This window comes from Perissodus microlepis, chromosome 22 (assembly GCF_051167445.1).
Source record: "Perissodus microlepis isolate ML-2025 ecotype Zambia chromosome 22, ASM5116744v1, whole genome shotgun sequence".
Classification (NCBI taxonomy): domain Eukaryota; kingdom Metazoa; phylum Chordata; class Actinopteri; order Cichliformes; family Cichlidae; genus Perissodus; species Perissodus microlepis.
Genome location: NC_140481.1, coordinates 7785013 through 7811167, shown reverse-complemented (window position 1 = coordinate 7811167; position 26155 = coordinate 7785013). Strand labels below are relative to the sequence as shown.

Genomic DNA, 26155 nt, shown 5'->3' with positions numbered 1-26155 from the left:
AAATGTGCAAAAGGTCATATCTCCTTATGCATAGCCATACGCTTTAGTGACCTTTTATGAATTAGGGAGAAGCTTTTTTTGTCTCCTTCTTTTTCAAAATAAGATTAGGGGACAAAATTTGGCCACTAACAAACTGATTTAACCTTTAGGCTTCTTATGAGCAAAGAGAATGTGAGAAATTTCACAATTTGTTTAAAACTGAGTGTTGCTGAGTGTAGTCTAGTCAGGCTTGTTTCTTGTCAGCTCTGGCTGAAAAATGGAATATTTTACTAAATCATATCACGATCAAATACCTTGAAGTAAGCCAAATGAACGAGTACATGCTGTGCTTGACAACATCATCTGTCTACGATGTGAAAGCGTAAAACTTGATCACCCTAAATTAGTGGTTATCAAAACTTTCTCCTGGCAGGAGCCCCCTTAAGAAAATGAAAGCTGGACCCTCCCAAGACGATCACCCACCCATCTTTTTTTTTTTTCCAAATCAGTCTTTAATGAAAAAACGACCAGGTTCAATAAGCGTTTGGGCATTTTCCAAACATAAATTACATTCACTCAACTTTATACTTCGTCCTGATTCTCCTCTCCCCATACACCTCAACCCCCCATGGCCGGCCCCACTGCAGTGGTTCTGTGCTTAAAATAACACGACATGATTTCCATCTCGTTCGGTAGCCGAGCGATTGTTAATCTCTTTCAGGTGCTTTGGCGTTAATGAAATTAACAGCAGGTGCACTAGTGGGGGAACAATGAAACAACCCACGTGGAGGCCCCTGATGTGTGTCCGTCCCCCCCCGTCATCTTTTCTGACAGTTTCTTCGCTAGTTTTGTGTTTTTCTGTGGTCAGTGTCACTACTGGTACCATGAGGCAATACCTGGACCCCACAGACCGGTATCTGCTCCTTCGTGCAAGCAGGAGCAGGATGAGCACTGCCAGGATCATATCAATAGAGGGATACACAGATCTCAACAGGCTGGGCAACAGCGCCCCGCGTGTTATTGGGTATCGGGATAAAGTCCTTGGACCCACTGTAAGATCTGGCGGTGGTGCAGTGGGTCCTTGGTTCCTCCTGGTGGAACCAAGGACCACCAGGCCTCATGTGGTAAGAGTATGCAGGTAGTTCCTGGAAGAACTGACTGGAACCACGGTTGCCTGACCTAAATCCAATAGAATAGATCTGGAAAGAATTCCAAAAGGACACTATCTGAGGATTATCCTGACATTGTCAGGCACGTGGGGGTCATACAAACTACTGAGTACCATTTAGAGTTGCTGCAAAATGGACTAGCTTGCTGCATCATTTTTTCACTTTGGGTGTCTGGGAATTCTGTAGGTCGATCATTTTAGTTTCTTTCCTGACAAAGTCCATATCGGTGTTTCCAGCACGACTTTTTTCCCCCTCTGCTGAGATCTGATTGTCTTCTCTGTGTGTGTGTGTTTTTGTTTTGTTTTGTTTTTTTGTTTTTTAATTTCTGGGAGCAGTGTCATGCATATAGTATTTACTTTTTACTGATATAAAATAAGCTTTTATTGACATTGTAAACCCTTTTTCAATTGGTTATCTGACAACCAGATAACCAATCTCCATATTCTCAGTAAGCCTCCCAACATACCCACCACCATGCCTGCAGTTTATATTTTTTATAGTCTAAGTTAAATGCCAGTTTGAGTTTTCTCTATTCTACCGATCACATCTTATTTGACCTTTTACTCATAATGTTTATGACACAATTCAGTAGCGTTTTGTTCTTTTGGGCCTCTTCAGAGTAAGGCCATGTGTGAGTTGACAGATCTCTTAAAGAATGTGATGAATAGGCAGGATGTGTGAAATGCTCAGTGATCCATACTTTACAGGAACCTGTTAAAATCCTATTCACTTAGCACTGTGTTGACCTGGAAAAATGCTTTGCTGTTGAGGAGGAAAATTTTATGGATGTGCATTCTGTTAATCATGCATAGTTCAGGCTACGTCACATCAGGGAAAACGGTCGTTGGAAACCACTGCATGAGCAAAGTAATTGTGACAATGTGCCTTTGAAATCTTCAAACTTCAAACTGGCTTTGGTGCGTCAAGCTAGCTGTAAGACAGGGATAAAACAGCAGTAGGATGGAGTCAGTCTATCAATTTTAGTTTAACTGGATCAAGTTGGCACTTGCATGCAGTTTGTTTGTGATAATACCACAATTGCCGGTGATAAATCTCAATTCTGTTGTGGTATGAACCAGGGGCAGTGCCAGCGGTGGCGTGCACAGAAACCACACATCAGGCTGAGAATGGGCCCCATCTAAGTGGGGAAAATTCATCATTTAGAAATTATAAACAGATGCAGCTTGTTCACTTCATTAATGACCAGCATTTTATCAAAAACAGCACAAATTTGTGGCTGAAAAATAAGGGAACAAGTAATGTACTAAAAAAATAATAGAATAGTTCAGGTTTTACGCATGTGTTGCTCTCTTAAAACAATGTGATAGCAAATGAGACGATACTGAAGATGGATAAATATGTGTTAATAAGTCTTCTGTTAGAAATTGTTGGGGACTGAGTGTGTGTGGAGCGCAGGATTTTAGCAGATTTTACTACAAACTGTTCATCTGCATAAATCTGAATTCTGAGTGTAACAGCTGCCACGTACGATGTGTAAAAGAACACGAAACATTATTTAGCGTCAGGTCACGAGGCACCCGAGTGAAAAACCTCTCACATTCTCTTGTATGACTGAGGCCTTACTGAGAATATGGAGATCAGCCTCCACTGCTGGCAGATATCACAACTTTCTGGTAAACAGTAGGGCTGTGAAAAAGTTTTGACATCAGCCCTCACTGGGTATCATGTCGAAATTTTAATGTGAAAATTATTATTATTATTATTATTATTATTATTATTATTATTATTATTATTATTATTATTTTGGAGTGAATGAAAAATGTCAAGGAGAGGTAAAGTAAAACTCGGAGAGATAAAATCTATTTCTATGTGGAGATACTGTTAAAAAATTTAAATACGAGTATATCTCTAAAACTGAGAACATCATGAAAAAGTTAAGTTTCATATTTGTTTTCAGCCTTTTTGTTTTCATTTTGATGATTATGATTTGTATCTTATGAAAATCTAAAATCCATTGTCTCAAAATATTAGAATATTTGCTAGGACCAATCAAAAAAGGGTTTAAACCCTCTTGGTTGGGCCTCTTTTACCACGAGTTACTGCAACAAGCAGCAGGACATGGAGGCAGTCGATTTATGGCACAGCTGAGGTGTTATTGCAGTCCCAGTTGCTTTAATAGTGGGCTTAATTTCAATACAGTTGTATTTATATAGTGCCACATGACAGAAGTTGCTTCAGGTGCTTTATATTGTAAGTCCCTACAATATTAGAGAGAAAACCCCAACAATCAGACGACCCGCTCTGAACAAGTAGTTGGCGACAGTGGGAAGGAAAAACTCCCCTTTAAGAGGAAGAAGCCTCCGGCAGAGCCAGGTTCATGGTGGGGCAGCCATGACAGGACAGAAGACACGTAGAAAAGTTCATTGTGCACATAAGAAATACAGCGTCTAAAATCTTTTCTCTATGCCAAATGCCAATCGCAACACCGAGTGCCTGGACCAGTCGGAGGGTGATGGGAGGAAGACGGGACAAAAGGCAAAGATTCAGTTTGTCTTACCAGATTGTTCCTTTGCCATCAACGCCTTTTTTAATGTGCTTCTATGCTGTACTCTGTGAACATCCAGCCTTTTCTGCGTCTTACCCTCCTTGAGGAGGAAGCAGGCTGTGATGACTGTCATCTGGACAGCTTTCAAATCAACAGCCTTTCTTTTGATTGTGGCTGCATGTGCTTAATTAGCACCAAGTACAAAAAAAGACCTTTTTCATGATATTCTAATTCTTCTTTAGTGTGTTTTCTGTTGACTGTTTTTTTTGGCAAAGGATTGTTTGGGCTTTGATTTTAATTCTTTATGGACATTGTCCAAATGCTGACAAGACATTTAGTGTATAACAAATATTCATTGTGTGTTTAATAATTAGTGTGCAGGGAGTATGTCACGTTTTTGTGTCAGACTAGGCCTGCAAAATCAGCACCTATTCATTGCAATTTGCAGAACTGACTGAGGTGTGGGCTCAGCTCTAACCATCTTTGCGTTTTTGGTTCTCACAGTGTTATTTTTACCACCCTGCTGTCTTGCCCCAACAATGTCCCCAATCACATCAAAATGACAAACACTTTGATTGAATAGTTTTTTTAAAAAGTCGACCCATTATACTCTTTCTCATTTTTTGACACGTATAGTCATATTAAACATGGGCAAAACTTCAAATAACAATGTCAGATACAAAGTAACCCCTGTGGGTTAAAAGGTCAGGCTTCGGACTGAGCTTTTTCTAACCACTCTGTCTCAGACTCTCCCCCCGCATTTGTCTTTCTGTATGATGTCAGTCGGGGGATTTTCTTTATGACTTTCACGGCTCTGGGAGGGAGATCACCTCGTGTGTTGTTCAAACCTTTTTGTGAGGGGAAACTAATCAGAGGAAAGTTGTCTTTAAGGGAAGTAGCAGCACCGAGGACCATAAATAAAGATTATTTTGAACTGAGAGTCATGCAAAACTACTCTAGTGCAGTCCGAGGATAAAAATACGCAGTTGCAAAGTAGGATGTGTCCACAGAAAATAGTACACATTAACTATATATTATATACTGTTGTTTAACTATATTTATGTTTGCTTTACAAAACCAGCATGACCTAGCTTTGAACTGAGGTTCATGCAAAGCCAAATATTTTAAAGCATTTCCAGCAGAGTCCAAGAACACAAGAAAAACATAGAGCCAGAAATTTTTTATAGGCATAAAACAACAGTTGTTGTCCTTTTTGTACCTACAGGGTTTGCATAGTCTTGCTTTTTGTGGTCGTGGTTTCAAAGAAATATGTGGCAGACTCGGAGAATTACTCTTCTGCAACAGGGTCCTCTTCAAATGAGCAGAATACTGACCTCGTGGTTCATTTGTTAGTGTTGTGGGGTTCTCGGGAATAGGCAGTGACAGTCATTAACTCACTGTACTCTGTTCTTTGGCTCAGCACCAGGTGCACTGAAAATGATCTGCTGTTTTTGCAGGTGTCATCACATATGCATGGAAATCTATTGGTAGTAGGATGAAACGAATCCCTGCCACCTTCAAAACTTTAGGGTGTTGCTCCACAACTAAAGCAAGCAATCTATAGTTGTGAGTTATATTAAATGTATGTAAGGCAGCAGTACTGCTGTTTCATTAGTGAATGATTTGCTTTGTACACCACGAACAAAGAAGCAGGTTGGATGTGCGTTCACTTTGAAATGCTGGGGATAATTTTGCTCCCTCTCCGCCTCTCTCTGCTTTCAAAGAGGAATGTAAAAATTCACTGACTGAAATGGAGACAAATAGTTTGAAACCCTATTGGCGGTTTTGAATTATTTATTCAGCTTAGATCTCTGTGCCCAGCGTAGTAGCTCAGAATACTTATCAAAATGATTCAGTGTTATGACTCAGTTCCCACTAGTTCAAAAGCATAATCTTTAGCTTTCGTCTACAGACGTTCGGCAGTTGTTGCGGCGACAGATCTTGAATGAAGTCGTCCAACCGCTGCGCAGAATCATTTCATCCCTTAGTCTTTTAACGCCTACAAAAATGTGTGACTTCACATCGTGTGCGCCTCCATTGCTGTCTGTTCTGTCACTCTACCTGGTGCTTAGCACATGAGCAATGAGGCTTGCGTTCTTAACTCGATGCCTGATTGATCTCCTTCGCTGAACAGGATGGCTGATAAATCAGCACCTCCCCCTTTCTGCCTGTTAATCACATCTGACAACGAAGACAACTAGACAATTAAAGGAACCGGGATAGGCCTTAAAAAATATGCTCCTTTAATTGCCACGTCAGTTTATTAGGGACTAGGGAAAGCTCGACTAAAGCCTCCATTAACCGTGAGATTTAAGAGGCAAAGAGCTCGGTGGGAGGAGGGTGAATGTGAGGGATGATGGAACAATGGACTTCACAAAATTTTACAACACTGGTGTCAGTTCTGTCGTTCCTAGTTATAGTTTCTGTGTTCACTGTTTGAACACAGTTTGTTTGTTTACAAAGTAAAATGTCGGCAATGAATTGTAGGTCCTAACTGTAATTTTTTACACATTTGACTCATTTATCATGGTTTATCGTGATCAACCAATAATGTGGTAAATATTGATTTTAAAGCAAATATCTGAAGCTATATAATGTAAAGAGTCCAAAGCTTTTACATATAATTTACCCAGAAAGTTTGGCCACTTTCTATAATACCGTAAAGCCGCGAAGTTCTGTCACATTGTTGCTGTACGTCTATAAACTGCTTGTTTATGTAACCATATACTCGCTGCACTGGTCAGTGTGCTTCTGTTTCTGTTTTGCGACAGCCCTTCCTTTTATCTGTCATTATGGAGGGAAAAAAAAAATAACACCTACTTAGGGGTTAAAATTAACTCTTTGAAAATCCAGCATCATCTCTCCTGACTTGATCTAAATCACAAATTGGCCCTCTTATGATCTGCATGAGAAAAGCAGGCGCGGTATTATGTGGAGATGACCTGCCCCAGCTAGACCTGTGGGCCTGATGAAAGCACCGCCACCTTTGATGTTGTGACAAGGAGTGATGAGTACTTCACACCGTGTCTTCTCTTGATGTCGTGCTTTTGGTTGGCCCATGTATGTTGGTCTGTATTTTTAGAAGGTAATTTAATTTAGAAAATAATGAACTCCTATATGAATAAGCAAACCGTTATATGCACAGGTTACAGACAGACTGCAGCACACAGATGATGAGCTTTAAGTTTAGCATTTGTGAGTGTGAATTATGTAAACCTGTGCAAAATGGAAAAAAGCTATTTTTTATTTATGCAGCATATCTCATTCTAGGTGCAGCTTAAACTACCACACACACGAGCAACAGAACTATATAGATAATGCAAAACTAAGTCAATTCATTTATAAGCACATTTAAAAACAACAAATCTACAAAAAATAAAACAACAGGAGTAATGAAAAATAATACAGATGACAGATGAGGAGAAACTGATCAGAGCAATTGAACAACTGACATACTAAGAGTACCTCCTTCACATTGAATATAGAATAAAGATACAAAAACCCTCAGTAGACCACAAACAACACAGGAAGGAAATGGTATTGTATTAGATATATAAGCATTATGCAGAAGTAGATAATATATACCAAGTATTGATTTATAAATAGCTGGACATTATTAACTCGGGATTATTAGATAATATTATACTGGAGATAATATAATATAATACGTGTGCCATGATATTTAGATGCAAACTATAATATAAGTTGATTTTTCGATGTTTCTGTGAGGATGGCGTCATAGTAGAGTTTTTCCAGCACCCTCCTGGGACCTCTTCCTAACATTTGCAGCGTTTCTCAAATGCTAAAACTGCTGACAGCAGCATGGTGCAGAATATACAGTCACTTCTTGTTTCTGTGTCCACAGCACCCGCCATTGTCATCTACTGCTCGACATCTTCAACCCAACAGAGCACGAACTCACTGTCAGGGCCAAGAACAATCAGGACCTGGTTCTCCATGCCAGCGAATGCCAGAGGTGAGTGGAAGGTTTGACTTTTACAAACATACAGATATTTTCAGTGTACTTCCTGTATTGTGATGAGTCAAAACAAAACAATTTCAGAAGTTTATTTGGCTCTTTTCTTTCACCTGAGGCATTCAGGCAATATTTTCGGTCTTTCAGAGCTGGTTCACTTCACTGTTAGTTACTGCCTAAAGCAAAAATCAAAGTTATGAATTGACGTCCTGCCTTCCAGCTACTTGACAAGTAGAACTCTGCAGGGCGAGTGTTTAAATGTTAATATAGGTGTTTCTTTTTCTTCTTTCTTATAGCTGCGTGTATTTGCTTATGGCCATGATCTGTGGGTATGAACATGTCTTTAATGGATTTGTTCAGCTATTTGTGAGTTGTTATATATAAACACACTGACTTGTAGGTGTAATTGCAAAATATTGTTGCGCTGCGCCTGGACTTCTGATTCTGATATAAACCTGAGAAAGTCTTGGATGTACCATTAAGTCGTCTGTATATTATGATGTATGTGGCTCAGTTACAACCTGCCTCAGTCATGCCAGAAAGTATGAGACATGTAGACGTTTAATCTGTGGAGCTTTCTGTGTAGGTAATAATGTCAATCGATGATTGCTTTGAGTGTTTATTTGTTATTGAACTGCATAGCTTATCCTTAAATATAGGAAAGGTAAAGCAGAACTTGACACGCGCATTTTCCCTCGGAAAGCTCTTTTATTTAATGTAGTGGTGCTGTGTTTTATTTATTTTACAATGGGGGCACACTTTGAGTTTCTTTCAGTGTAAATAGCATTTAAATCCTTATTTTCTCACTATAAGAAAAAGAAATGTAATTTCAACAGCACGTCTTACTTTTACTACACGATGAAGAAATGTTTCTTTGTTTAATGAAAGAAATCTGGGACTCGATTGCACGAAACATATGTGTGAAATTACAGAAAAGGTGCTTGGGAGCTCATTGCCCAGACTGTCCTATAATTTTACTCTGGACACACTTTTTTAAAGACATTTCTATTGTAGAGAGTGAAAACGCAAACTAAACAGGAAGACTTTTTAGTGGAAGTTTCAGTAGAAGGACAAGCAGTAAAATTAAGAAAAAGTTAAAAGTTCAAAATGTTTTAGCCCCCCCATCCCGGCCTTATGTTTGATAACCCCATCCTGAAAGCTGAGATATTGTTCTGGGTTCTTTTGCGACCTCCTGGATGAGTCATTAGTACGATCTTGGATTAATTTTGTAATTGGTAATTAGGCCGTCCACTCCTGGGAAGGTTGACTACATTTTCAGTTGTGGATAAAGCCTCTCATCGTGACACACTGGAGTCCCAAAGCCTTAGAAATGGCGCTATAACCTTTTTCAGACTCACAGATGTCAACCACTTTGTTTCTCTTTCTTATCTGTTCCTGAGTTTCTTTTGTGCCACAATGTGTTTCTTTTTGACATCTTTTAGGTTACTTTACTTTGTCTGACAGGTTCTGTTTAAGCGATTTCTTCATTCAACACATGTAGCAGTAATCAGGCCTATGTGTGCCAAATGAAATTTAACTTGGCTTTCCAAAAAAATGATACGTTTTGTATTTACTCAGGTTATTATCATCTAACATTAAAATGTTTTTGATCATCTAAAACATACAAGTGTGACAAATATGTAAAAAAAGGTTCATCAGAAAGGAGGAGGTGCTTTTTCACAGTAGTCTAATATGACTTTCTAGTTGATGTGAAATTCTGTGTATTTGAAACAGACGGCTACAGAATTGCAATTTTCACCAGTTCAGAAAAATGTTATTTTACCCTGTTCAGTCACAAACTTATAGCAGACTGACTGTGTTATTGCCATTTATCACCATCTTGACAGATCAAAGCCTCTTTAAGGATGGCAACCGACTACGGGTGGCCACAGACCCGCTCCCTGTCTTTGAAACAACCATTTCAAAGGCAACAAGCTTGAAGTTCTTGCAATGGTCACAGTAATTATGACCATCCAGTGGTCCCAGCCACTGTTCATATTAAAAGGGGTTTTTTTTTGCTGCTGTTGTTTTGTTTCCTTGACAATGTTGAGACATACAGCGAAGAGCTCTGTGGCTCTCTTGGTGTAGAAGAAGATCGCTTTGATTCCTTAAGCATAGATAAGTGTTTCTTCCCTCTGTAATATGGTTCGATTAATTTAAAGTGTAACAAAGTACAATATAAATGCACACAAATCTACTAAGTCAGAGAATAATTGTAATTTCCTACTTCCATCCCCACCCATACCACTCAGACATGCCAGCACATGTGCACATAAATCATCAGCGTCTCCTGCAGCTTACCTCGGCCTCACTCGCTTGTGTGTCTGTCTCTCTCAGCTTGTCATTTCACTGGAAAGTGGCAAATTATGATTCCTGTCGGCACTCTCTCTCCAGTGCAATCTTTGGTCATGAGCGGAGGTACACCGTTTGGTGACTCATCGGCCCTTCTCTACAGGGGTGGGATGTTATTTTCTGAGACGAATTAGGGGGTGGAAAGGGATCTTTTCAGACACAGCCAAACAGCTCAGCAATCGGCTCTTCAAATAATCTTTCCTGGTTAGAAATGACTAGTTAAGTTCAGCAGGCTTGCCACAATTTGGGGCTATTATTGTCTAAAAGGAGATAACTTCAAATTTCTAAAAGGAAAAAAAAAATCCATTTTTATAATACCAGCAGTGTAGTGGGTTTTCATTGTAACACTGAAGGGTACTGTTTTCATAGGGCTGTGCGCAGTCCAGCTAACGATCAAGTTTACCCAAAGATTCAGTTGCTTAAAGAACCACTTTTACCAGCAATAAGTTCAAGTAATTATTTTCTGTGTGATAATCCATCACATCATTGTGGAGGCATTTTAGCCCACACTTCTTTACAACATTGCTTCAGTTCATTGAGGTTTGAGGGTGTCTATCTGCAAGTCCACACAGCATTTTAATCAATTGAGATTTGGACTTTGCACGTTGCAGCAACTTGATCCTTTTCTTTTTCAATCATTCTGTTGTAGATTTGCTGCTGTGCTTAGATCCTTGTTCTGTTGCATGACACCGGAGTTCATGGTCAGCTCAGTCACAGTAAGGTGCCCGTGTCCTAAGGCTGCAAAACAAGCCCAAATCACCACCCCGCTACCACCATCCGTAGTTGGTATGAAGTGTCTGTGCTGATGTGCTGTTTGGTTTTATCCAAAGGGCATTCCAAAAAAAGGAAAAAAAAAAGCTTTCTCCTGGTAAGACTTCCAAACAAGCCGTTGCTGTCATTTATGACCACAGGAGGATCGGTTTCGTTACATTTATGTCTCAATTTAAAGGCTTTCCCAATAGTTATTTTCATCATTCTTTCTTCTTTAAAGACTATGGTTTGAACTTTGTTGGCTCTCCAGGTGCTCCAATTACTATACACACCCAAAACAATTATTTTACATTTGCCTATAGGTGTTGATGTCAGGGGCTTTCTGCAAGTAATTGTTAACTTGAATAATGCCATATTTTGAATACATGTATTTAATTGAAAATGCAATTTTACCATTTTCAGTCTCTTGGAAGAGATTTCTCTTCCAAACTTCCATGCTGGTTTTCCATTTACCACCCTCTGTGGAACAAAAAAATGTAGAACTGAAATTATTATACTTATAAAAGATGCATGCATCCATACACCAATGATTGATTTGACCCTGGTCCTCTCAGATAGTGTAGTTATCTTTGAAAATAAGCAAGTAAAACCTCAGAGCGGTTGTGTGAAGCACCAAATGCATGTGCTCGGTGGTTATTCATAACTACTTGTAACTGAGACAATGTAAAAGAGAAACATGGCACACAAAGAATCCACAACTGAACGCTGACAATTTTCTACAGTTGTTCCATCCTTGCTTTCAAAAAGCCAGTCAACAAGTTAGGGAGAATCCTGACAGGTCCGCTTTGAGTACAGCGAACTAAACCAGAAATATAACTGTTATTGAATTAAGGTTTGTGATGCTGATTTTCTAGTATCAGTCTTTGTTTTACTGTATTTTCTTCTGCTGTTTAAAGTCAGGCCATCTGTTGCTGCTATGTAATTTCTTTAGTTGCTGAACTTCACTTTCTTCCATCGCATCATAAAACCAAAGATATGACCTTAAATGGAAGTCAAATGCTCTGTAACTGCTTTAAAACACTGCCTCTTTAGAATCTGACAGTGAATCACTGAGGCAAACAAGTATCAAGTAGCAGCAAATGCTGATGCTAAATAGACTGGTATGTAGTGCTTTTCTACTCTGCCTGAGCACTTAAAGCGCTTTATACACCAGCCCCATTTACCCAAGCACTTTTTCATACTTTCCGTCGAACATTCACGTGTTGATGTATGTATAGACTTGCACGTCTTTTCCTCCTTTGAATGGCATTCCATTTAAAGACAGCTATTGCCTTAGGCCCCACCAATCAGCATATCCGTCCCATAGATATTTCTCTTGAGGCCTGATATTTGAATTCATCGGGAAATCAGCTCAGAAGCAGCCTACTGATTCTTTCACAGCATGCACTTATTTCCAGGCAGAGAATACCCTCCCCAGCATCACTCATCCCCCATTCCTTGTTTGGAAAATGCCTTTCTCACATACCCAGAGCATGCTTAATTCAGAGTGGGGTAGAATTTTGCATGCGGTGAGAAACAGGGCCACTGTGCTGAACCATATTGTGATCGTCTTTCCAACTCCATCCTCTGTCGACATCAGATGGCCCTGTCATTTCATATTTCTGTCCCGTTCTATGATGAATGAGGTGTCAGGCACAAGATGTTTTCTGAAGTCTTCATCCAGGACTGCTGAAGCTAATGCTTCAATCTGACGTTTGCAGAAATGACTCTGTCAGTCATCCGTATTTTCCTGCTATGATTTTTAATTGTTTACATTGAGCCTTTTCAAAGCTACGCAAATAAAAAGTCATGAAAAACCCGCCTTGAGTGAAGAGGAGAAATGCAGTTTTTAGACTTTTCTAGACACTGAGCTTTTTCCATATTCATACACATTTCTGCATTTTCAGATACATGACATCCGATAACTTAGTTTCTGTCACAGGAAAACACAGAGCTTATCGGTGTTGGAGAAGTTCAGTTTGTGACATGTGTAATCTCTTCCTGTGAGGGTGAGAGACTGAGTGCTCCTTTCATCTTCTCACATCATTCACAGACGTGTCTTACAAGGTCTTCATCCTCTTCATGGTCTTCTTTAATGGCAAATGGGAGAAAAGTGAAGTACCTCACACTGCGAATGCTCACTTTGATGTTTGGGAGCCTGAAAAGGTTCTGAAACACTGACGCGATCCCACCACAGTGATATCCAAACCATTATTTCCTCCCATTTCGGCTTTTAACAGAGAAGAACAGAGGAACGATAGTGTGTCCTTTCTTCTTTTGTGCCTAGATTTTGCAGATTTTCCTGGCGTAATATTGCTCTTTCTCAAAACTATTCAAAGTGTGAGATTTTACAGGATCGTGCTGAAAATGGAATGCTGCTCTGGAATACAGTGAAATGCTAATTTCAAGCACCGTTACTGCTACTGAAATGCAGACCTATACATTGGTATTTGAGACTGAATTTCTAACTTGTAAGAATTGAAGGATACTGAAAATTATCATTGACCTTTTCCAATTGATTTTATTTGTTTTTTCTTGTCTTTTTAGTCTGTAAAACTATGAGCAAGTTCTCAGCTGTCAGCAGTTAAAGGTGCTAAACAATCAAGATCCAAACATAGGTCAGGTCTGTCACTTTCAAACTTCAGTGTTGTCGTCCTTTTTTTCAAACGAACTTATTCTCCAGAGGGTAAACGGCGACTTTAAGAACTGATGCCGCTGTAGACACACTCGAACATATTTCAGTGTTTCAAGGCCCTTGCCTCACACTCACTTTCACTGAGTTATGTTGCTAAACTGAATTGTGGATATGTTGCTTTTGATATCATTGAAGATTTGAGAGGTTTGGAAGTACCTCTGGCAAATTAAAGCACATTATGAAAAGCTCCATAGAAAGTGAGATGCTTGTACAGCTTGTTGGTGAGTCCTACATAGTTAGTATAGCTAGTCCTGCAATTGGCACAAGCCTCTGTAAAGCTGGCTAAACTGCACAGTTCTAGTAGGTGACTGTGAAATTTTAATGGAAGGACATTTTAATTGACATGTCTGTTTTCTTTTTCTTGTTTTTAATTTAGGTGCCCTTTTGTAGTTTGCTAGCACATACTGTAAACTCACAAAGCAGCTATCTAATAACATAAGCAGGTATAACGCTAAAAATCTGTTCATTTTTGCACATTATTCATCTTCTGTGGTGTCAGTGTGTATAATTTTGATGGATTAAATTATTAAATGTGATTAATGGATTTGTCATTGCAAAATATAACGCAAAAGTGGTTTGTAAACTTTGAAATTCTCTGAAATTACGGCCATTTGAATAATGGCGCTGTAAAATGTAGCTTTCATTCTTTAGTATGTTTCACCATTTATTTTGATTATGGATTTGATGAACTAATGAATTCATCCTGTGATTACTGCATGGTAGCTAATCCCCCCAAAATGATGACGCACTAACGGTCACTGCTCTGCATAAACGACATGTAAATTAGCACCATGCCCTTCACTTACTCTGTAGTCTTTGAGGAGGAAAATGAGAGATCCTCTGTGCTGTCAGGTGGATACAACATTTCTTAGATTCTATAGAGCAAATTATGAGATGAAGCAAATTGTTGTTAATATGAATAGAAAATAAGAAATACTGTCCAACATGTCACACTGAAAAGTCATTTTCATTTCCAAGATGAGTTCTTAAGCACTGTAATTACGTGGGTTTTATTGCAAGTCAGTCAGTTTGTTTGGTGACTGATTGTTTTGTGTAGGATGGGTTTGATGCACGTGTTGGAGCAGTATCTAATTATTGGAAATGGAGAGCGGAAGCCCTGAGGCTTCTGTCTATAGCTGTCATCTGGATGAATGTAACCCATTGGAGGAGGTCCGTGACCATCTCTTTCGTGTGATTCTTCTTACCTCATCGTCAATATCTTCCCGATTTTCTTAATAGTTTTCATTCCACAGTTTAGGCCACTGTGCCCAAATCTTACACTAATTGGAAGGTGGGTTTGAGTTTACAAATCAAAGGTTCAAATATTAGGAAAAATGCTGGATATTAAAAGCTGCACTATGCGTGTCAAGTTTCCCTTCAAGCCTTTACCTTTGTGTACATCTTGATTGTTTCTCTTGGACATTGGCACCAAGATCCAAATTTCATGTTATGGATCATCAATGGTGGGTCTGCATTTTTCAGCAGAAGACTCCAGAGTATCCACACTTGAGGCAGCATGAGCTCAACAGTTAATCCACAATCATTGTCTTTTTGTCCTTGTACATTTATGTGTAAGTGTGTACTGTAATCAGCCCCGACAGTGTGTCTGAAAGAGGACATTCAAGGAAACAATCAAGTGTAATCTTGAGTTTTCTCTTTACTCACTAGTCTTTCATGTTTCACGTTTAACACACTGACAAACTGGTGGGCATTAAAGTGCAAGTGGTTACAGCAGTGCAGAAGTGCAAAAGGAGATGGACTTAAAGGGAAATCAGCCAACTTTAAATCAGATACATTTAAGATTATTACGGTTTTTATTTATGTATTTATTTAATTATTTTAAGAGCAGCCTTGGGACTTCATGCCTTCCGTCCATGTCTTAGAGCGAGAGGCAGGGTACACCGTGGACAGGTTGCCAGTCTGTCGCAGGGCTAACACAGAGACAGAAAACCATTCACACCTATGGGCAAATTAGACTTTCCAATTAATGTATCCCCACTAACTGCATGTCTTTGGACGGTGGGAGGAAGCCGGAGTACCCGGAGAGAACCCACGCAAACACGGGGAGAACATGCAAACTCCACACAGAAAGACTCCGGCCTCATGGTGGAATTAAACTCAGGACCTTCTTGCTATGAGGCACCAGGCTGATTTCAGTAAACTCAAACACACACGCACACATTTGCCTCAACACGTTCCTCTAGTGCTAATTTAGTTTTTGTTTGTATTTAATTTTAAGAAATCAAAATTTCTCCTGGCTCCACAGTAATTTTTGTTAGAATGACTTATTTTTGGAATTACACAGAAAAATCATCTGCAGAAAAATGTTTAATATTTCCTCCTCATAAAACACCTCAGTTTTTGTACTGCTCAGCTCTGGTCATTATCTGCAATCAGTATACGGTCATGTTGTTAGGTGTTGTTATTGTTGTCTTATGGGAGAGTAGTATTCACATCAGTCAGTGGATATTTTTAAAATCAACATCATTTCTGAGGGCTGAGTAGTTTGCGTGCTCCGAGCCTTGAAAGTCATCTGGTGTCTTTTTCCTTGCCAGCAGCAGGTTGCTCTCGGACCTTCCAACACCCACTCTGCATCAGCAGACAGCTGCGTCTCCTTGGAGATTTAAATAGGCCTTTGGGGGGTTTACATCTTATTACAGAATCAACCTCCTGGCGCTAACTAGTTCCCACTGCCGTCCACCATTATCAGTGCAGAGCCAGCTCCGTAATAGCTGTAGTCGATCGTGTGGCTAGCACTCACTGCAGCACTTTCTCATTTCTTGCCATCTCCTCCCCATTCGCTGTGCCTTTTGGCTCTGCTGGATCGGTGCGCACAAGGGCAGACACGCCTCATTGCATGAGCTTTTCAAACAAAGCTTGTTTCCATGGTGACCACCTTTCCCCCTTCTTGTGCTACTTTTATGGCAGTAGAGCACATAATACATCTGCAGTCAGTTATCCCATCCCCAGCAGTCCCAGCTCAGAGTTTTTATATCATAATTTTTTCTTTTCTTTTGCAGAAAAGCATTTAGAAAATACACATACTCATTATGTATCACATCTATTAAAAGCACCTTATATCTGCTGAGGACAGAGCATAAGAACATGTGACCACTGACACGTATATTTGCTCCACAACCTGTTGTCTTTTTTTTTTGTCATCGTCTACAGAGATTTTCTTTTTTCCTCCTCTCACATTTTCCTGAAACGATACGTTCCCTAGGGGGCGTTTTAGCTCTGTTGCTGTCTGCGGATGCTTAAGCTGTTGGAACACAGAGATCTCTTTTTACATGTTGTTATATACAGCGCTGCTAGAACCACTCCACCTATCAGCCTCTCGTAGTTGTTTCACAGTCATTTTTCATCTTTTATTTGGTTATTAAAACGGGCTCTGCTATTCATACAGGCAGACATGGCGGTTATATGACTCGCATACAGTTTCTTCTCCAGTAACTTAATTAACCTTGATGTGACATTTAAGCCCTGCGCCCTCAAGGGATTATCCAGTTCTCTTACAGTAACACTTGTAATGTATTATTATTTGCAAACTGCAGCATCCTTGATTCAACTCCAACTGAGGGATTAAATTGCACGTCATTCTCTTCTTTGCACTCACATGCCCTGCTGCCTCTCTTCACTGCGCTGTCTAATAATGGCAAAATGCCTTCACCCAGCCCCCAAAAAAGCTGCTGGCGTTTAACAGCTGAAACAGAAATAGAAAACACTGTCAAGCCCTGTAATAGCACACGAATCCTCACTTTTAATGACAGCCAGCGCATTAGGATATTGTCTGCACAGAGGCATTCTTCACTGCCTATCCACATCCAGTAATTGGCTGTAAGGATTCCTCTTTGCTGGAGCTCAGCATATATCGAACAAGACGCTAATGGATGGAGCATCACCGCCTCTGCAGCTGCTGCAAACAAAGGGTTACAAAGAGTCAGCCGCAGTCTAAAAATAGACTGTTGCTCTCGCCTGCCTCTGCACAGGCCTCTGTGGATTTCACTCTTAAGCTTTTGCACGTGAGCTAAAAATAACCCTCTTTGTGAAAACATACACACACTTGCTCTCGGTACGCTCGTCGCTCTCTGCCTCTCCCCAGTGACAGAACACAATCGCGCACTGTTAAAGAAATATGCAAAAAGGGTCGGGAGAAATTGTCGATTGCAAACGATTTGCTTTTCTCTAACACGCCGTGGAGGACGTGTTTGAAATTGTACACACTCCTCACAGCAGGATCACAGCCTGTCACTCGAGAGGACATGCATGCATAGCGCTGCGACCACAAGAACTACACAAAATATCTCCAGCAAACAAGCTAAATAGCTTTAATACCAACGCAATAGTTACTGACGGGAAGCAATTACAGAAAATTTTATGAAGCTTCATCGCCACTGCCGTCATTGGAATCATTTTTTAAAGTTTAATCTGTTGGTAGTGTTTGTTTTTGAAGACTTGAATCTCTTGCACCGCTGAGGTGTTTGAAGCAGAGAGGCGTGCGTTCGCAGAGCTTACAGCTGAAATGATTTGTTTCTTCACATTGGTCAGATGAAAGCAGTCCCATATGCTTTAATGTGATTATCGTCTACGTTTGGTCTGAGGCAACACAGCATTTAATTAGGAAGGGGTCATTTTTCTGTGACCGTCTCATCCTAAGCTGGTGTCATTACTGCCATTAAAAAGGGCTTCACTGACACAGCTTATTGCAGGATGGTGATAATTAGGAATAAAGTGTTAGAAGTCACACCCAGTGGACAAGATGGTATTTAGTAAAACAAAGCCTGTTTCCGTCTAACACAGCACACATGTACATTTATGGAATAGCTGTAGCTCTCTGCATGAAAAATGTAATCCAGTCGATGCTTTTGTGAGTGAATCTTGTTTTTGTTTCTTGGGGGGGGGGGGGGTTGAACAGCATCTTCCAAGGGTTGTGAAATTGCTTTTGCCGTTTGCTGTTCAAATAAGAATAAGTCTGAAACTACTGCTCATATTTATTTCTGAAAATAAAACAACAGTAGCACATCTGTTGGTCGGTTATCGTTTACACTGCAATGGACATTAACTACTTACATTCAGTCTCAGAGATCCAGAATCTCAGAGATTTGAGGCAGAAACTTCCACCACATATCGTGTCATAGTTGCTGCAGGACTGCAAACAAATGCAACCAGTTGGCAATCAGCTGAGTTTAGTTGCCTGTTGCAGACAAGTTGTGCTTCTTTGCGTGGGTTGACTGAGACTGATTGCAGTGTGTTGGCAAAATGTCGGCATTCACTAATTAGAAGGCAATTATTTACAAGCTGTCTGAGAGTGATTGCAGTCAGTCTGAGTGGGACAGTAATTGTTTGGAGGTTTGGAGACAAGTTGCCTCCCACCAGGCAGCCTATGCAATCAGCTCATGATTGAAGGGGGTTGCTTAGAGGTTGAGAGTGCACCGCTGCTGCACTTTGTTGCAGCAACTATGTGCAGTTGGTCAATGAATGTGGAAAAAAGACATCATGTACACATGGATGGGCAACCAACTTTTTTTTTTTTTTCATTTTTGTTAGCTGCAATGTTTGCATCCCTCTTTTTTTTTTTTTTTTGTAGTGTAACTGAGACATTATATAGATGGAGTGCTGGAGGCCTCATTTACCAGCTTGGTTAGAAGGCTGTACATAAACTTCATGGCTGCCAAGTATATATCATATATCAAATATCAGAATTTCACTCACCAAAATTAAAGCTTCACAGCTGCTTCTTTATCATAACACAAATTAATCATACAAGTAAACATAAAAGACCAATCATTAGCCAACAATTTAATTTATTATTTAAAAATTTAGTTTAGCAGTGGTTAGCAATTAGCAATTTAGTTTAATTTAGCAGTGGGTGATCTGTTTTTAGTCTGGTTTTATGCCAGAAGGTCCCCTAACCCAGTTGATAAACTCTTTGAATCAGTACTGAGGTGTCCATAAATATCTGATATCGGTCAGCCCGGCAGAGACTAATCGATATCAGATTTATATCCAGCCAGTTTCCTCAAGAGCTCGTGTTTACAGACGGACAAGCTAGTTGTCAAGACAGAAGCTGCAATCTTTGACTAACCTTAAAACCAACACCAAGTGGAGGACTGAACTCAAATCCCAGCTTCAGCTTTCTCAGCCTTGTCCTTTGTGTTCCCAACCTTTCATCCCTGCTCGAGCAAAGCGATGAAAAACTTTCTGGACTAAAATACACACTGGTACTGCGTCAAAGCTAGGCACCATTTTTTCCTTTTTACAAATACAGCGTATGACACAAATACCTGCTTCTATGAATCTCTTTTATCAGATGCAGATTTCTTTGACGAAATTGGTTATTTGTTTTATTACAGTCAGTAAGCACAGCACCATGAAGATAAAGTGTAATCAGTAGGGTCTGTTTAAACCCTGACTGCTCAGCGAAGCCACAAAAAATAGCGCAGAACGTGACTGTACCCTTATGTTCTGTGCTTTAAACATGCTGTGATACACCTCTGCCTTGCCTCTGCTGTCACTGGGAGTCAAGCTCATTGTTAGTCATCATAATACTGAATAGATGCAGGCTAGAAAACAAAAACAAAAAAAATATATATTTGCACCTTGTAAAAATACCAGTGCCAAAGGCCTGCTCCCAGACACATGATAGCAAAAGAATAGACCTCTGTATTTGCAGGTATTTGTCATGGACATGAATACAATTGCTTATTTCTGTGGCTCTGGCTTCCATAAACACATGGCCTTTGAACATTTGTTTGAGTGGCCAATTCACAGCTCACCCTTTGACACACAGGAATGTGGGTGAAATCATTCCGTACATCCATCTAATCTCACATCTCCTCGTTTTTCAGCCTTGGGAAATAAACACCAAGCTGTCTGTTATTGAAGGAGGGGAGCAGGGAGGTGAAATGGACTGGGAATTAGGAGTAGAGATGTTCCACGGTGGCCACAGCTCAGCACGCAGTTTGTTATTAAAAGCTTTGTAATAGGCTAGATTAATCTCTAGATATGGTGTAATCTTTGAAAGACTCCACAATCAAATCACTGGAAGAAGATGGTGGGAGTGGGAGTAGGAGAGCTTTCTTTGTTAATGCTCTCCTGCTTTAGGAAAACACCATTTTGGGTCTGGTTAGGTGGTGGATGTAGCCTTGGCTCCACATTTAATTGCTGTGCAGTGACCCTGCTTACAATGGATTTCAGTTTTTCTCTTTTTTAAAGACAGGGTTATCCAGAATGCAGTTAACCCAGTTTTAAAATGTATTTGAGCAGGTTAGTCATTGTCTTCTATGCTTTATAATACTGTTTTGAAATCTAATTAATATCCCCCTGAGACCCAGCTTATTCAGTATTTCCTCTCTAGTGGACAAAAAGTTGAGAGATGCTGTTTTTCCCTCAGTTCTCAGGAGGACATTGTTTTGATAGATTTATTCGCCTGTATTTTGACTATTTACACCTAATGGGCAGTCTATATTTTACATACAATAACAATTAAACCTGATCAATATTAAAAACCATGTGACTCTTTAAATGATAAAGCAATACCTGATTTGATATTTGTTAGTATGTTTTTTCCTGTAATCGGTCAGTAGTGAGATGCCAGCAGCTTTGACATAATGGCAATATTTGGTGTCCAAGCCGTGAGAATGGTTAGCGGATATGATTATTTATAATATCATGGCATCGGTAGACGAACTTTCATTCACTTTTGTTTTACATGTTTAAAGTGTTGCTGAAAATGTTGGCATAACTGAAGCCGTGCTCTATAGAGTTTTAATTTTTTTAATTCTTTATTAAAACCAAGTCAGAAGTAAGTGATTTGAGAATTTTTGTGACTTTTTGAGCTCAAACTGGAAGCTCCACAGAGCAAATCAGTTTGTTCTGGTGTTTCTACTTAGACAATGAATACAGTCTGATAATCTGAGATATGTAATGTTGGTAATGCAAACATGTAAATCCTACAGAGTTTTAATGGTTATAATACAAAGGCGTGCATTGAAAGCATTTAAGCAGTTGTTTCAGTTTGTTTAGCATGTGGAGCCAAAGACTGAAGAAAACCTGCTGCTTCTTGGTTTGTGGTCATATAAACATGATTATATCTGCAGTGAACAAACACTATTGAATCTCAAATGAAGTTTCAAATGTCAAAGTTTTGCTCTAAACAATCGCTCACTGACCAAATGTTACCCACTGCATGAGACAAGTGTTGTCATGACTGCCACTAGACAAAAATTACATATGTTGAAGGCCAACAAAGGATGTTTGAAAAATGCACTTTTTAACCAGAGTTTTGCAGAAGTGCAGCAGACGTTAGTGGACGTGATGAATATGAAAACCACACTTTCTTCACTGTTGTAATTGCTAAACGTTTATTTTGTATTTCCCTTAAAATGCATTTCTTTCCGTATTACCATTTGAAGTGTAGATTTGAATGTGACCATCTGTCTCTTGGTAATTACATGAAGAAAACCAGTCCCAGACTCTGCCAGTCTGCGCCCTCCAATTTATCAACCATTTTCATTGTGCTACACAGTATTTATAGACTTAGTGTGTCATGTGCGCTTTTGAAGATGACTAAATAAAACACAGTGCCCATTTGAAGGTGGGACTTCAGTCAGTGACATAAGCCTAGTGCCACTAATCTTCAAAGGCGGGTGTATTTGTGGTGCAGCAAAGAGCAGCTTTCCTTATTGTCTTGGTTTTGAAGTCGTAATTGTTATTTAATTTGTGTTGTGCTTTGTTGTAAAGGCTGTGGAATAATAATTGCATTGCCTTTTCTCCTCCACCTTAATTTGATGCATGTGTGTTTCTGGACACACCCAGAAACACACACGGTAGAGACCAATACCGGCTTGAGCTGATTTAATTTTGGTAAAAATCAGGTTGAGCTTAAGGTCACACCAAATGTGACAATCAGTAAAATTTAGTTTTAACTGTAATGTCTTCACAGTAATATACTAGGTACTCAATTCCTTGGGAGACGTGAGTACCTAGGTTGGCTAAGCATTTGACCTTTACCCTCATTCTTAGCTCACAAGGTCAAAGGTGATCTTGAAAAAAAAATCATCATATGAAAGGGCATGGAAATGGTAAATGGTCTGTATTTGTATAGCGCTTTACTTGGTCCTAAGGACCCCAAAGCGCTTTACACTATACACAATCATCCACCCATTCACACACACATTCACACACTGGTGATGGCAAGCTACATTGTAGCCACAGCCACCCTGGGGCGCACTGACAGAGGCGAGGCTGCCGGACACTGGCGCCACCGGGCCCTCTGACCACCACCAGTAGGCATCGGGTGAAGTGTCTTGCCCAAGGACACAATGACCGAGACTGTTGGAGCCGGGGCTCAAACCGCCAACCTTCCGATTACAAGACGAACGCCCAACTCTTGAGCCACGATCGCCCAATGGAAGGAGCTTTACAACACACTTTTTATTTTTTCAGTACAACGCCTTATGACTAAAGCGCTTGCCCTTTGGCGGTAGCTGTGCTCTTTCAGTGCTCTCGTTAGACTTGTTTTTGGGCAGATTTTTGTTCATATAGCTTAGCTTTGTTGTTGTGAAGCAATATTTATCTCCAAAGGTTCAGTAAAAATAAAATTCTACTAACTTACCCTTCCTGTCGTGATCAGGTCAAATCTCCCCAATTTACAACTTAAAACACTCATAAATATTGTGTTTTACATCTGATTGCCTCAGGGCCTTATGACATCCTCCACACTATGAACTTGAACATATAAAAGTGAAGATCACCTCTTTTATTGAATTTTGAGTGTTTTAATCAACCTCTGTGGCGTTCCCCTAACGACCCCCTTTGGCGATGAAAAATGTTTGTTATCGTAATTTAAGAGCTGTTAGAACAGACCAGTCGATTTTGACCGGGAACAGTAAAGTAAGGGCAGTGGGGGTGCACAAAACTGGAGGCTTAATAAGTTATCATTTGAGTTGTCTGTGATGATGATATAGTGAAAGACAACACAAGAAACTAGTTCACAGGACACAGCAACTGTGCTCTATGAACCAGAATCCAGAGGTGAACCAGTCAGTGGATAAAGAGCTCTGCTGTGGATTTCTTATCAATAAAAAAGCAAAGCAAAGGTGGCCTCGTCGTTACTATACTTTTTATGTCAGAGCAGTGGTTCAACCTTAAGGCTTAGAAACAAACTGGGAGGGAGACACGACTTTTATCAAAACTGTTTTTGCAAGTTCATTCAAATCACAGCAACCGTTGTCTCAAGGCACTTGCCAGGTCTCTCTTGAAAATGACATCTTTTACCTGGATAAATAAAGGACTAATATTTACTTTATTAAAACCACAACAATCAAATGGCCCCATATGAACTAGCACTTGGTGACAGTGGGAAGGAAAACTGTCAGAACCAGGCTCAGGGAGGGACAGCTCTCTGCTATGATTGGTTGGGGGTAAGCAGGAAGTTTAAGTTAGCCTCCATGCTACCTGATGGATGTTTGGGTGATTTGCAGGTGACTAGAGAACTAAAAGTCATATTGTTTCATTTCTCAAAGTAGAGAGTGATAAGACTAATAAAAGCAGGAAGAAAGACTGCTAATGATTTCATTTTTGTTCTGAACTTTCTATGTGAGGTAGAGTCTGTTGGCGTCTGCCTCACAGTTTTACAGCAAAACATCATCATGACACCAGTAAGACAGGCCTAAGAAATTTCTTGTCTGCTGTTAAGTGCTGCTGTAGATTTTTTTTTCTTGTTGCATTATGCCCATGTCTCAGATTGCAAAAGGAATTTAATAGTTTTGTAATAAGCCAAAGGATTACCTAGTTTCACTGGCTGCATGCATAAAACCCTTTAAAATGCATTCAATTGTACCGTGGTAAAAGTTGCTGCACAGTTTAGCAACACTCTAAAACAGGCAAGAAGTCTAACACTACCAAATTTTCACATCACAGAGTTATTATAGCTCAAATTTAACCAAACATCTGCATATTACAGCATCTAGCAGATGAGGAACATCATCCACAAAAATGCAGTCATGTCTCTATCAGCACTTGACAGAAACACATGTTTGTAGCTGCTGATTGAACTTTTAGCTCAATGGATGATGGCAAGCAAGTGGGACTCCCTCTCACACGTCATTCCATTTGTTTGTAATTAATAGACCTTAGAGACAAGTAACAAGGTCCTCAAAAGACGCTTGTTATTCTTTTTCATATTTTCTGTCATATACGGTTATAATTTTGGCTTCATTTTAGACAAGGACACATTTTTAGGCTGATGTGTGTAGAAGTAACTCCTCTGAGCCAGAATCTCTGGCGTTAAACTGCTCTAAACAACCAAAATGTCTCTGCATGATGTCATTGAGTATTCCATGACCTGTTGGCATGTGGTTGCTGGTTGTCACTGGATGAAATTGGTTGCAGAAATGTGCCTTCCATACAAACTACAGGTGACTGTGGCAAGCTGCTTGTGACCAAAACAACTGCGATGAGGTTTTTGGTGCAGCAGTGAATGGTTACCAGGGAGCCGCTGATTGGTGTCTTGGCTCACATGACTGTCAATAACCACTCATTATTAGTCAGGCAATGTTCATTTTTCCCTAGCGACCACTGGTTGCCAGGCAGTCACCAACCAGTCTCTAGGTTTGTGTGACTGAGGCAAACAGGGTCTGGCTGTGAGCACATAAGCCCCCACTCATGTGTGATTCAAACCATATGTCTTTGGGGGCTATCTAAGGTCCTTTATGCTAAGGTTAGCATAAAGGAAGGAAGTGAGGTGAAATAGTTTTCCTAAGACAGTGAATTTGACAAAGTATAATATACTTGTTGAATGAAGCATAATGTAAAGAAGAATTATTTTGAACTTAATCGTACAATGCTACTAAAAATGAACTGGAAAAGCATAAAAACTTCCTTTTAAAATTGTTATTGATCTACATGGTTTTCTGAGGACGAATCATAAGTTAGAGAAAATGCAACACACGCCCATAGCTGGTATAAGCCTTATGCTAGGTTTCAAAGCCCTTCATTGCGATTGTTCTTGCCTGCCTTATAAAAATCCCTGATGATTGTGTGTTAGTATCGGTGTGCTAGGATACATGTAATTCACTCTGAATTCTACAGAAATGTATGCAACACCCACAGTATAGACGAGGAAACTTGCACCTGAGGGTGTTTGCTCAGACTAGATAAATAATTCAGCACTGGCCAAACCACACAGAGGCAGGTTGCTTTGGCTGCCATCATGCTGAGGTGTATGCAAGGTTTTCTGCTGAGATCTGTTGTGGGATAATGAGAAAATGTGTCCTGTAATTTGAGGAAGTATATAGTTAATATTGGATAATCACAATTTTAAATGTTTGAATGTAGTTACAGCTAGTTACAGTATGAACTATATCTAAGAAAAAGTAACATTGACCCTGAACACATCAATTTTTTAGTTACTCCATGGACTTGAATTGAAGTCTCCTCTGCTCAGTTAGAGTCCTGCTCTTCTTCTTTCTCTTTCTGTCTTCTTCTTTCAGCTGTTCCCTCTAGGGGGCACAACACCGAATCATCTGCCGTCATCCTCCTTCACTACATCCATGTGTATGTGAATGTTAGATAAAATGCACCTATGCGTATGAATGGGTGAATGTTGCATAGAGCACTTCAGCTACAGTAGAAAAGAGCAACATAAGAACCAGTCCATTCCATCCATTTACCGTACCAGTCCTGCACCAGCCTTGCATATTTCTCTCCCACTCCTGACTTAAGTC

At 39.9% G+C, this 26155-nt stretch overlaps 1 protein-coding gene across 2 annotated transcripts in view; it reads left to right on the top strand.

Annotated features, from left to right (window-relative positions):
- Positions 1-26155, top strand: part of trappc9 (trafficking protein particle complex subunit 9) — a 235203-nt gene that overhangs the window by 131868 nt on the left and 77180 nt on the right. For both annotated transcript variants that reach the window (XM_084919346.1, XM_084919345.1), the window contains one exon: positions 7520-7630. In XM_084919346.1, the coding sequence (XP_084775472.1) occupies positions 7520-7630 (111 nt within the window). The remainder of the gene's footprint in view (positions 1-7519; positions 7631-26155) is intronic.